A 13,423-nucleotide genomic window follows, 5' to 3' on the forward strand; every position below is an offset into this window, starting at 1 on the left:
CTAGCTTTTTGTCTTTCTGTTTCTCCTAGCGTGACCAGACAGCAAGTGTGAAAAATCAGGACAGGCGGTGGGGGGTAACAGCTACCCGTATAAGATAAAGCCCCAAATATCGGGACATCTGGTCACCCAAGTTTCTTTCTCTGTCTGTTCCCCTCAAAGAGCTCCTGCCCATGTCCTTTTATACAGTTTCCCTGTTAATGGAATGATTGGTTCCTTGACTCACTAGCCCCAATCTGACCTCGTAATCAGGTACACCTCTGTCCAATTAGGCCTTCTGTGAGGAACCAAATTAGTACTAATAGTGACCAGAGTGCTGACTCAAGTGCAAACCTTCAGCACTCTGTCACATCATATCAGGAGATATGACCCCAAAATGTCCATTAGTGATCACCACACTCTATGGCCCCAGTGTTTGGGTCCTGATCATGTATCTTTTCCATATCACTGTACTCTGCTAGTGCCCATACTCCTTGCAGAAAGGAAAAAATGACTGCAAAATTTTGTCCCTAGCAAAACTAGTCATATGAGATGTATGAGGCTGAAACTTACCTCCCGGCATCAAGTCCTTCCAGGGACACTGGTGTCCAGGATATTGCCAATGGATGAACTGTCGATGAACAGCAGACCTGACAAGTAACCGGGGCTTCCTCGCTCTGTTCAGGCTGCACCTTCCTACTGATTGCTGCAGTTCTGTGCCTCTCTTTCCCCAGGCTTTCTATCCAAGCATTAGAGGCTGTGCTTTTCAGAGCTGGGAATGAGAGACTGGGGAGAGCGCTCAGGGCGCAGAGAACACAGAGTCTGCTTGAAAACCCCAAGACTCACCATGAGGGAGTGTGTCTGCTGGTGAGGTAAGAGATCTAGGAGGCATCATTTTAGTCTTGGGAATCAGTAGCAAATAGAGTGGCTGAGAGGGAACCTCCAGTTTATAGCTTTGTGGGGGGTGCCCTGGGTGGAAACACACAACTCCCATTCTTAGATATCAGTGCTGTATGCTCAGAGCAGCTGAGTGTTTGAAGTGTGCAATCTACCCCATAAGCGGTTAATTTTGTCTTCCAGTGTTCTGCTAAGAGCTGAACTAATAACACCTGAGATCTTACAGAGCCTCCTCCCCTGGGTGAATTCCCCAACAGAAAACCTCCGAGTCACCAGCACAGCTTTCCTTGCCCAGGTAAGACACAGGGTTCTGAAGAGCGGTTTCACCATTAGACTGTTGTCTCATGTTTGCCTTTCTTTCGGGAGTTGTACAGTTCAGTTCATAGGAGTAATTGTCATTTTAGATAGTAGAATGGGTCCTCCTTTATATGGAAACCTCACACGGAATTTCATTACACCTTTCTGAGTCATTCTCTCTCTGATATTTTTATTGCTGTCATTGCCTATACTAGCTACACAACCACTGGTGCTGGCTGAGAGAGATACAGACAGAGTTTGAATTCCTGGACCTCTTCTGCCAAGTCCTAGTGCTGATACTAACCAACAGCTCCTGATTTTGGTTTAGCTCAGCAGATCTTCTGAATGAACCTAGTGTCCTAATACTATAAAACAAGCACCATACAAATACATTCACATCTATCTTAGGTTCTCATTACTGTAGTATCTGACTACCTCAAAACTCTTTAATGTCTGTATCCTCACGACATTCCTGGGAGGTAGGGAAGCACAATGATTCCTATTTTACAGGCAGGGAGCTGATGCACAGAAGGGCTAAGTGACTTGCCCAAGGTCTTTGAAGGAGCAGGAAATTGAACCTGGGTCTCCTAAGTCCTGGGCTAGTGTGATAACAGCTGGACCATCCGCCCTTTCCACAGCCTTCCTCTAACATCGGCATCATATTTCCCACTTATGCTAAGCAACTATCTTAGGGGCTCATCTGGTTCTAAGAAAAACAATCGATCTGTGCCTGTGATTGGGCTGTACCTGGGCTTTGAGGCTCCTTACAAGAGGCCCCGTGGTCCTACTACACCCTGCCCCAGGAAAACAGCCACAAATCTGGGTCTGACTAGAGAGGACTCATGAAAGCAGCCAATCAGAGCCCATCAGGCTCAGCTCAAAGGAGCTGCAGGGCCTTAGCAGGTCAGTTCCTGGCAGGACCTGGAGGGGCAAGAAAGGGGGCTGCTCTCTGGCCACAGAAATTCAGGGGATAGCCAGAGTTTGATTCTGGCAGCATTTGCTTAAGCTGGATTTGCAGGAAGAGGGTCCCTAAGAACTTTAACCCGGAGGTGAGGGTGAAGCTAAAAGTGGCCGGTAGGAAGAAGCAAAAATGAACTGAAATCAAGCAGTGCCTAGCTACTGTTTCCAGGGTCCATGGTTTGGAACCCAGAGTTATGGGCAGGCCCTAGTTCCCCCACCATCTACAGTGGCATAAGCCCCATGGAGGGGACAGTGCTTATGGAGAGCTTGAACAAAGGGCAGAATTTCAAGGACCCAGAGTTGGGGCTGGAGACCCTAGTGAGGGCAATGGGATTGTTCTTGACTACCCCAGAAGGGGTTCATTTGGACTTTGGGACGCAGCCAGAGGCCTGAGCCACAGAAGACTCACTAAGGTCGGCTGGCAGGGTGCGCCAGGGGTGAGAAAAGGACTGTGGTACCAGACCCAGCTACTAAGAGGCTCTCAAGAGGTGAGTGGATCCCTATTATAGTGCCCAAAAGGAAAGCTCCAGGTTTTAAAACATTTCTCATTTGTGTGGAATAATAAAGTTATAGTGTCTTATGTGCCAAGTATCAGAGAGGTAGCCATATTAGTCTGTATCCACAAGACTGGCTGTAAGAGGACTCCTTGTTGTTTTTAGTGTATTCCATGTCTGCTCAAATTATATTCCCAATCTTAATGATCATATTGGGGCTAATGGACATGTTGATTTTATTTCAGCTAATGAGTGATCCCATGCTCAGGGAGAAGAAGTTCCTTAAGTCTGTCTTGAGCATCTTGGAAGAAAGGTCCCAGGATAGGAACAGCATTGTCCGCCAGATGGCTGTGAGAGGCCTGGGAAATTTAGTCTATGGGGCGCCTGAGAAGGTAAGAGAGATTACTGAATAGAATGCAGCATAACTAGAGAAACCAAGAGCGAGAGTTGTTCAGAGTTTACAGAGGCTGCACAAAATGCACTAGGCCAAATTCTGCTCTCTCATATACCCTAGTAACCTCTTTGCAGTAAATATAGAGCAAGCTGGATCCTTTGGTAAGCTGGGCATAAGTCAACAATGTGCACTTTAATATGACCATATGTAAATGTATACATCTGGGAACAAAAAATGCAGGCCATACTTACAGGATGAGAGACTCTATCCCAGGAAGCAATGATGCCGAAAAAAACTTGAGTCATGGCAGATAATCAGTTGAACATAAGCTCCCAATACGAAGTTGTGGCCAAAAGGGCTGAAATGATCCTTGGAGTTATAAACAGAGGAAACTTGAAGAAGAGTAAAGAAGTTATTTTCCCTCTGAATATGGCACTCATGTGAGCACTGCTGGAATACTGTGTCCAGATCAGGTGTCCACAATGCAAGAAGGATAAATTAGAGAAGATTCAGAGAAGAGTCTCAAGAATTATCAAAGGATTGGAATATATCCCTTTAGTGATAGACTCAAGGAGCTCAATCTATTTAGCTTTACAAAGAGAAGGTTAAGGAGTGACTTGAGGACAGTCTATAACTACTCACATGGGGAATAAATTTTGATAATGGGTTCTTCACATTAGCAAACAAAGGTATAACAAGATTCAATGGGGAAAAATGAAGCTAGGCTAATTCAGACTGGAAATAAGGCATACATTTTTAATGGTAATTTTAATTAACCATTGGAAGAATTTACCAAAGGTTGTGGTGGATTCTCTGTCACTAGCAATTTTAAAATCAAGATTGGATGTTTTTCTAAAAGATAGTCTCTGTTTGAACTAGAGTGTATTTCGGGGAAGTTCTATGTTATGCAGGAGGTCAGACCGGATAATCACAATGGTCCCTTTTGGCCTTGGAATCTAAGTAACTAGGAATCTAATAATAGGATTACACAGGTGTATTATAGCACCAAGTTGGGCTCATTGTAGCTAGCACCTGGTCTGAAATATAGCTATAGGTCTCTGGGGGGAGACAGGGTTGATGAAATTCCCACAGCTTCATAACTGCTAAAGAAAACTTATTAGAAGTGTGATCACTGATAAGTGTTCTTTAATGTCATATGTTTGTACAGGTGAAAAAGCACAAGAAGTTTCTTCTGGACATACTGATCGGGGCCTTACATGACATTTTCAGTTCGGAAGTCATTGGCGAGAGCATGAAAGCACTGGCCAAAGTCCTGAAGGAGCTGAAAGAGAAGGACATAGGTTCTTCCTTCAAAGACTTCACCCAACAGATCCGGACTTACTTTGACGATGTATGTGAACAGATCTCTCCAACCCCAGTTCAACCGATCTTGATTAGACTCCATTTACAATGCATGATGTGGACTCCCTGGGCATTGCTCATGTCAAAGTGAAGAGATTTTAGGCCCCAGGGAAGAGAGGTGTTTTACGGAGGAGGAGAACATTAGGAGGATGGGGATGACATCCCTGCTCCCACAGTCTCACCCTTCTATTCTTCCTTATTGCCACTGAGAACCTCAAAGAAACTCTGAATACTAGATTAGATAGCTAGATAACCATGAAATGGGGGTTACAGAGTACAATAGAGAGTGCTGGGCCTGTTCTATACCATTTTTATGTGAGAGGGTTGGAATGATAATTCCGTTTTGCACAGAATTTAGAGATTTCAAATTTGGGTTTTGTTCCTCTTTGTGGGAACCCCTCTCCCCAAAGTTCACTCTTTGTGAAACAGAATTACTATTCTCAACCTAGCTCTATTGGAAGCCTTGGCCCAGGGCAGTCTGCTCTCAGACTATCCCGGTGCTGGGAACCCAGGAAACTCTGGGAGCTAGAGGTGCCAGGGAGTTGCAAATTTGAGAGCCAGGACTCCCAGGGTCCCAGAAGCTGGGGGCCTGGAAGCCCACGATCCCAATCAGCCTGCTAGATTGGCTGCCACAGAGCTGGATGGGTGCACTGGAAAGACACCAGGCAAGTTTCTAAGGACCCCTACCTGGCTTCCGGAGGAATTTCATCAAAACTGAACTGTCTCTAAAATACTTTGATGAATCAGCAAATTCGAACAAAAAATTGGTTAATTACCGTTTTTCCGACTAGCTGTAGTTGGAATCACTCTACTTTAGCGTAGAAGAGATGGCTGTGGGAAGTGCATGATGTGATTGTCTCTTAGTTACTAACTTGCGGGGCTTTCTTGGCTGTAGGAGGATGATGCTCTTCGCTCAATGGCCTTTGTCCTATTTGGCATCCTGGCCCGGCTGACAAAGAGAAAATGGAAGACCTATTTCGCCGACCAGGTTAAAAGGAGCTGGGTCACACTTCTGCTGCACCTGCAAGACCCAAACCCTGAGATTTCAATGGTAAGACCAACAGTGACTTATTTACTAAGCAAAAGGAATCTTCCTCCCAATGCCAGGGGAGCTCTGCTATTCCTGCCTGCTGTGGAGGCCCAAATTCTCCCCTCAGTTCATTGCCCTCCTGCTGAGTCAGTTCCAGCCAGGTTGGTCCATGGCTGCCTCACCAGAATCCAGGAGAGGTCATGGGTCTGACCCCGACAGGTCTCTGTTCCTGTCTGTCTCTGTACCCCAGACCCCTCCCTCCCCAGAACAGAGAGACCACAGCTATGCCTGGTGCAGCAGCTTTCATCGGTATATCTGTTCCCAAAAGACATTGATACTACCTCCAGGTTTCAGTTGAAGCTCTCCCGTCTATTAGTCATTCCTGCATGTTTTCTGCCAATTACATCCAGATGAATCCCTTTTTTTGATCCTGGAATAGATGAGCAGTCACGCAGATGAGTTCCCTTTGAATGAACATAGCACTCGGTAGGGAACAATTCAATGGTGTGACGCTCTTTTTCAGGAATGCAGAGCTACGTTTCACCTCTGCTTACCGTTTTTGGGACTCAAGAGACTCCAAAGTGCAATCAGTGAGCACCTTGGTGGCACAGCCGAGCTGAAGCCTGAAGAGCTCCAGGTGGACATTTGCAGACACCTTGTGAGTGAGCTGTTGAACTGTCTGAGATTATTGACTGGAGTGGTGGTGTAGAGGTGGGGGGGGGGATGTGTGATGGATAATGTAAATAACTATAAGAGTGGGATATATGACTGAGGGTGATGGGAAATGTAAATCTGCCACAGATTCCCATTGTTCCCACTTCTACCCAGCCACCTGTTCTCTATCTTATTTACCTGTGGTTCGTAAAAGCATGTGCTGGCAGTCAAAGGGCACTTCTAGCCAGAGAGAGCTCATGTATCCCTGATTTCCTCTAGGTCAAAGAGAATGCAGAGCTGCTGGAGAAATTGTACCAAACCACCATCACGTACTTCTATAGCAGCTGGGAAGAGATCCGGGCAGTTGCAGCCAATTTAGCTGGTGAGAGATGATGCCCAGTGTCCCTTTTGGTATTTCCATTGAGGGAGACAGAAACAATCCCACTGTGCAGCGCTGAGCTGCCATTAATCTCTCTGTGCCTCAGCTTCCCATCCATAGATGGAGATGTTAATATCCCTACCTCTCCAGTGTGGTGGATTAGTTGCTATCAAGTGCTTCGGGATCATTGCAGGGAAAGCACGGTGCAGTCATTTAGTAGTAGAGGCAGGGACATTGTCACGTAGGGCATGGTTACACTTTGAGCTGGGTGTATAATTCCCAGCTTGATGAGACGTACCCGCACTAGTCCTGCGTGCTAAAAATAGAGAGTAGTTGCGATGGCAGGAGCAGCAGGAGGTTTAACCACCCCAAGAATGAGCGCATCCAAACCCCAAAGTCTATTCTCAAGGTGGCTAGCTCCTCCCACTGCTCGTGCTGCCTTAGCTACATTCTAATGTTAGCATGCTATCGCTGTCAGAGCCAGTGTGGGCCCGTCCCATTGAACTGGGAGTGATACCCCTAGATCAAAGTGCAGACCTACCCACAGTGTGGTTCAGTGCTCCTCACTGCTACTTCATCATTGGGAGGCATGCAGCCCACCTCCCCATAGCACCTGCTGTTTCAGGTTCCTGGCCACACGACCTTGTCAAGGAAGCATTAGGTTCCTCCTCTTTGGCCCTGTGCCCTCTTCACCCTAGCACACCCATGTGAGACAGGCAGGCATTGTGGCCTACGTCTCACCTATCAGTTACCTTGTGAGATCCCTGCTTAGAACTCACTTATTCCTGGCCCCAGTCCTTTGCTCAGACCACTAGACCAAGACACTATCTTAGTATGTCTCCAATAACTGACAGCAGTGGCAAGAGGAACACAGACTGTTTCAAACAAATGGGTTTTATGGAAACATTCTTTTTAAAAAATGTCTCTCATTCTCTTCAGTGTGAACTCTAAACTGCTCTAGCATCCTCTTGCCCACAGCTCACCCTTAGGCCCACAGTAGGAGATGCCAAAGACCTGTCTAGGGGCTGCTAATATCACTTTGCACTCAACAAGGGAAGGTTTTATTATTATTGTTGTTATTTATTTTACATTGTGTATTTAGGCATCATCCTGGAACACACAGACAGGCAGCGTATGAAATGGCTGGACCTGGAATATCTGCTGATGTGTAAGTAATAAATACAGCTGAAGTCCTGTTCATTAGTGAGTTCTAAAGGAATTTAGCTGGCAAGCAGCAGTAACCAATACCACTGGTGCAAAGTGCATCAGCCACACAGCAAAGGACAAATTCACTCTTGCCCAGTAGAAAGTCCACTTTAATTTTCCCTGAAGGAGGAAGCTGCAGAAGGTGTGATATGAGTCAGTACATCTCCTGGTTGTCCTGGCAATGCCGCCTCCACAGCCAGTGCTATCCACTCTTTGGGCTTTATTGGCTTTCTGTGGACTCCTCAGGTGAGAAGAAGTTGTCGCCACTTTCTGCTACCTCAAATTTCCCACCAGCAATTTTTCTTCCAGTAGGTGCCCTGTATCATGTATAAACCAGCTTGGACCTGGCTTCTGTTAAATTCCAGGTTTATTTGAGCTCAGGCAGTGTCTCCTGAATGGAGATGGAAAATAAACTTAAAAGTGGAAGCTATTGAAACAATGGGCCTTCTTCCATTTACAGCAGAGTGGATGACTTTCTGGTAGAGTCAGGGTCTCCCCCAGTTGGGAGCATGGAAGGGACCCAGTGGAGGAACCTAAAGCTTTGTTTGTATTGGAGAGCTGCTGTACTGTGGTATTCAGAGGTAATAAGTCTCCAGCTATTTCAGGCAGAGGTGACTATATGAAAAGTGGGGTATATTCATCTCTCATGTATTTTCCATCCCATTAGAACGACTGAGCCCAGTCTCATATTTTTCCATGTGATCATTCTGCTCAGGTAGTTCAAGGTTCTGTGATCACACTTAGCTGTGATTTGACAGTCTGTTCACTAACGTGTTGTCCTCTGTAATTTCAGCTCTCCAGGTCCTACAGAAAGACCCAAGTCCCACTGTCCAGCTGGTGGCAACTGAGATCATAAGTGACATCTGTTCTGGCCGAGTGATTGGGGAATGAAGCGGCACGGAGAAAAATAGAAGAAGGCACTCCAGTAGTATAAGGGCCCTACTGTCAATCAAACGTTAACCCACCCCTTGCCCACCCGTCACCAGAAGCCCCACACCCATGGGGTATTACTTCTGGGGTCAAGGCGGACACATAACCAGAAGCAAGATGTGTCATGTGGCCCCTCTAAGAACTCCTCCCACTACCCTCTACCAATCAGGAGGGGTTTCAGCCACTGGGGACCACCCCGAGAGGAGATTTGACAAACTGGGGGGAATTCCAGGGCGGGGTGACCTGTCTGGAAATGGTTCATGTGACTCCTCTAAGAACTCCTCCCACCGTCCTCTACCAATCAGGATGGGTTTCGCCCTGATAGGAAAGCCCCGAGAGAAGATTTGACCAATCAAGGGGAGTTCCGGGGCCGGGTGACCTGTCTGGAAGTGGTTTGTGTGATCCCTCTAAGAACTCCTGCCACCGCCCTCTACCAATCAGGAGGGGTTTCAGCCGCTGGGGACCACCCCAAGAGATCTGACCAACTGGGGGGAATTCTGGGGTGGGGTGACCCATCCGGAAGTGGTTCGTGTGACCCCTCTAAGAACTCCTCCCACCACCCTTTACCAATTGCGATGGGTTTTGGCTGCAGAGGACCGCCCCAAGAGGAGATTTGGCCAAAACAGGCCAGGTTCTTGGATGGGGTGAACCACCCAGAAGAGGGTCATGTGACCCCTCTAAGGACTCCTCCCAACGCCCTCTGCCAATCAGAGTGCAGAACCATCACCCCATAAGTCCCAGTACCGGGCAGAGGAGGCAATCTCTTACCAAGAAGACATGTTTTAGAAATTGTGGAAAGGCTGAGAGGAAACATGGACTCCTCTACCACCCCCATGAGAACTTCAGACTTTGTTTTAGCCCCGAGGACCTTTGGACTTGTATGGAGAAAGTGCTACAGCAGTGACAGTTCCAAGGAGGGCCCTTTGACTCCACCATCGATAGATACCTTGGAACCCGACCCCAAAACCCAAACCTTCGTGAGGCACCCCAATGAGTGTGACGGCCTCTCATTGTCCACCCCGCTGAAGTTGGAAGAGGATCATGGCTTGGGGGAGTCACCAGCAGACAAGGTGAACGGGAAAGACGTCGCTCAGGTAAATGAATGATTAAGAAGCAACGGTTGATCATGGGGGTCTACTGGGGTTAGGAAATCAACCTGGCATTGCATAAATCTAAAAACAAGCAGTGGGGTGCTTATACTGTTTTTTGTCTGAAAATCTCTCAACAGCTCGACGATGCCTTTCTAGAGGCCTTTGAGAACTTACACGTCGGTAGCCCTGTGGAAGTAAACATATCATGCATCAGCTGTTTTTGCTCCTGTCTGAGTTACAGATCTCAAGAGGAAAATCCAGAAAAGGACAAAATAGAAGAATGAACCAGATCAGACTCCCTCATTGTAGGGGTCATGGCATCCATTTTTACAGGCGGCTGTAAAAGGTTGTGTTAAACCAGGCAATTAATAAAACTTGTTTAAATGTGTCCATATGAATGTGTCCCCCTCCATACTTGTGTTAGTAAAAGACGGTACCAGGAACAATCATGTCTCCACAGACGACTCTGTTAAAGAAAATATATTATACCCCAAGGGAAGTTGGGAGCTTTGGCGCGGTGAATCCTCTTTTTCAAGTGGCCAAAAAGCATAGTAAAACTGTAACTAGAAGACAGGTAACAGCTTGGCTTTCAGACCAGGATGCTTACACTTTACACAAACCGGCTCGAATACAGCTTCACAGGAAGGATCGGGGCTGATGTACATTAAAAGGAGGAAGAGAAAGAGAAATGTATCATACCTGCAACGCACAGGTCCCTCAATACCCTTTAAAAGAAGGGCTTTGATGCGCCGGGCCAGCCATAAGCGAAAGTCCAAGAGGAAGCCTGGGCGAAAGAGAAAACACTCTCCGCCTGGTAAAAGAGAGATATTTTAATCAACATGGCTTTTGTTCACTGCGGGTCTGAAGAATGCACCAAATCCGAACTAGACTTGTTTCAAATAGCCCCTACCCAGACCAGCATTGAGAAAAGCATCTACATCGAGGTGTCACCTCTATCGGCTGTTACGGAGTCTGCCCCCATTGATGTTTTTATAACAGGAAATGGCATTGATTAGATGGATTTAAACAATACGCTGCTGTATCTATGTTGCAAGATTGTAAAAGGAGACGGAACTGAACTCACCATGGACGCCAAAGTGGGCCTGGTGAATTACCCCGTGGCCTCTGTTTTCAGTCAGTTGGATGTCACGCTGGGAGACTGCCTTGTAAGCCAAAGCAACAACTGTTACCCTTACAGGGCCTTTATAGAATCAGTGATCAATTACAGCGACGCCACCCTTGACACGCAATTTTCTGCTGGCCTGTTTTACAAAGACGCTACCGGACAACACGAAGAAACAGAGTTGGATGGCGGGAATCTAGGGTTTGTGAGGCTTGCAAAGCTGACAGCCCAGAGCAGGATGGTAGAGCTGCTGGGTCAGGTACACAGTGACCTGTTTTTTCAAGAAAAACTTTTCTTGAACGGAGTGGATGTGAAAATTAAACTGACGCACAGTAAAGACGCCTTCTGTTTAATGGGCAGTGCAGGCGAAGGCTTTAAATTGCGTATTGTATCAGCATCCCTTTTTGTGAAAAAAGTACGGGTGGCCCCGAGCGTTCGTCTGGGGCATGCAGAGGCCCTGCTTCCCCCTAATGCTAAATATCCCATGGACCGTGTGGGAATGAAAGTGTTTAGCAACCTTGCGAGCAGCGGGGTCAGTAACCAGGAGAACCTGTTTTGGGGACAGTAACCCAAAATGCTTGTCCTAGGGTTTGTGGATAATGATGCCTTTAGCGGAAGTTACGCTACAAATCCCTTTCATTTTAAACATTATGATATTAATTTTGTGGCCTTGTATGTAGATGGTGAACAGATACCAACCAAGCCTCTGCAACCAGACTTGGAGGCAGGACGCTGCATGAGAGAATACATGAATCTGGTACAGACAGCTGGTAAACACATGAAAGGTCGTTCTCTGTTAATCGACCGTGAGGAGTTTGCACAGGGTTACACCTTATTTGCCTTTGACCCCTCTCCCGACCAGGAATGTGCCGATCAGTATTCCCTGATTAAAACCGGGAACCTGAGAGCAGAAATATGTTTTGGAAAGGCTTTAACCGTCACCGTCAATATGATCGTGTATGGGGTTTTTGACAACGTCATAGAGATAAATCAGTGGAGAAACGTTCTGTTTGTCTATATGTGAACATGGACACTGTGCAGCTCTCACGTGTCTTATCAACGGCCCCTTACACAAAAAAGAATTTCTTAGATGTGTTCCTTTGCGATTGGCTCCCTGGCGGCAAGCTGTCTCAGAAACCCTTAGGTTTGGTGGTCAACACGCATCCACACAACCAACCTGGTGAACACTGGCTCACCTTGTATCTGGCGGAGCGTAACCATGGAGAGTTTTTTGACTCATACAGGCACCCCCCAAACAGTGTGGTGTTTCCTAAAAGCATTATGAAATTTTTAAACAAAAATGCCACAGACCTTGTGTTTCACAATAGGCAATTACAAGACCCCTGCTCTGTCGCCTGCGGCTATCACTGCGTGTTTTTCTGACATCATCGTAGCAAGGGTTTCTCTTTTGACCGGATTTTAAAATTGTATTCTAATGACTTTAGTGCAAAACAACTGGATGGTGATGAATTTTGTAAAAACTAAATTTAAATTCTTGGGCATGCCTAGCCTTGCTCAAAACATGTTTCAACAAGCCCAGACATGCGTATCTTGCAATGATTTTAATAGCCATGTTATCCAATATTCTCAGGCATAACAGACAATGTTTGTTTGGCATTATCCAACACATTTTTTTTTATAAAGTAACTTTTCCCACAGTTGCTAGGCCCCACGAGAATTGCAGAAAAGAGGTGTTTCCACCTCCATATCTATTTTAAAAGCCGTAGGGCAAGGTTTTAAAACCTTCTCCTAGGACCCTCTTGTTGTAAATGACTTTGTGTTTTCTTAAGGGTTTTTGTCTCTATTTGCCACTGATATTTTTTGTTTTTTACGATAGAGGGCTGCTGCACCTCTATCTTTTTTGAGGTGTTTTCTTGCAGGCTCGTGTAATAGTCCAGGACTAGATCTTTCAAACGGTCAAAGTTGGTCTTTTCACAGTTTGCTATGTTCAGGGTAATACCTTTGACTTTCATGCAGGCCCTTTTTCCCGACAGCTTATATCTGTATGTTTTCGGGCCTGCCAACAAAAACTGGGTGTTGATCTGGCAGGACCTTGCTTGTGAGGTCCCCTAAAACGGGCGTAAGCAGTGGTGAAACAGGCTATGAAAACACTGGTATTTCCAGAGACAGAGTACCGGTCTTTTGTGTGTTTCCAAGACAGGCACACTGTTTCATTGTCGATAAACTCGCAGGATGAAACCTCATAGTTGGGGGGGAAACAGGTACTGAAAGAGTTGGTCAGGGTCTCTCACGATGCTGATGTTGGGTCGGTTTGTTCTTTGGTTGAATTTACCCCACAGAGAATTTTAAAACAGTTTAGCGATTTGGCGTTTAGCGGTGTTAAACCTGATCTCATGTTGGCATAAATGCACGCCTTCTTTCTGGTAGAAATCGTTAATGTACTTATTTTGTTTTTCTTTGTCTGTGCACCAGCTGGGATACCCTGAAGCCTCTTGTTTCTGGTGGAGGTGTAATTTTATGTACTCTGAAAAGAGTTCATCAGATTTTTCATTAAAATGCCAGTTTTCATATATTTTAGCCACCGCGTACCCCTTCGCTATGGCCGCGTTCAATTCCACCGTGCACCAAGTCCCCAGGATGGCCCTCTCCTTGTCAGTATGGGGGGTGCA

General features: G+C 46.3%; 1 protein-coding gene across 1 annotated transcript; it reads left to right on the plus strand.

Moving 5' to 3' along the window:
* The first annotated feature begins 734 nt into the window (after positions 1–734).
* On the plus strand, positions 735–7,432 carry LOC101931217 (protein maestro-like). The gene is made up of 7 exons (XM_065579391.1): positions 735–848; positions 1,057–1,168; positions 2,870–3,016; positions 4,187–4,369; positions 5,276–5,431; positions 6,344–6,446; positions 7,422–7,432. Exons 3-7 carry the CDS (start codon positions 2,873–2,875, stop codon positions 7,430–7,432), a joined length of 597 nt encoding a protein of 198 aa, XP_065435463.1. The 5' UTR covers positions 735–848; positions 1,057–1,168; positions 2,870–2,872.
* The last annotated feature ends 5,991 nt before the right edge of the window (positions 7,433–13,423 follow it).

Source organism: Chrysemys picta, unplaced genomic scaffold, assembly GCF_011386835.1.
Source record: "Chrysemys picta bellii isolate R12L10 unplaced genomic scaffold, ASM1138683v2 scaf265, whole genome shotgun sequence".
NCBI lineage: Eukaryota > Metazoa > Chordata > Testudines > Emydidae > Chrysemys > Chrysemys picta.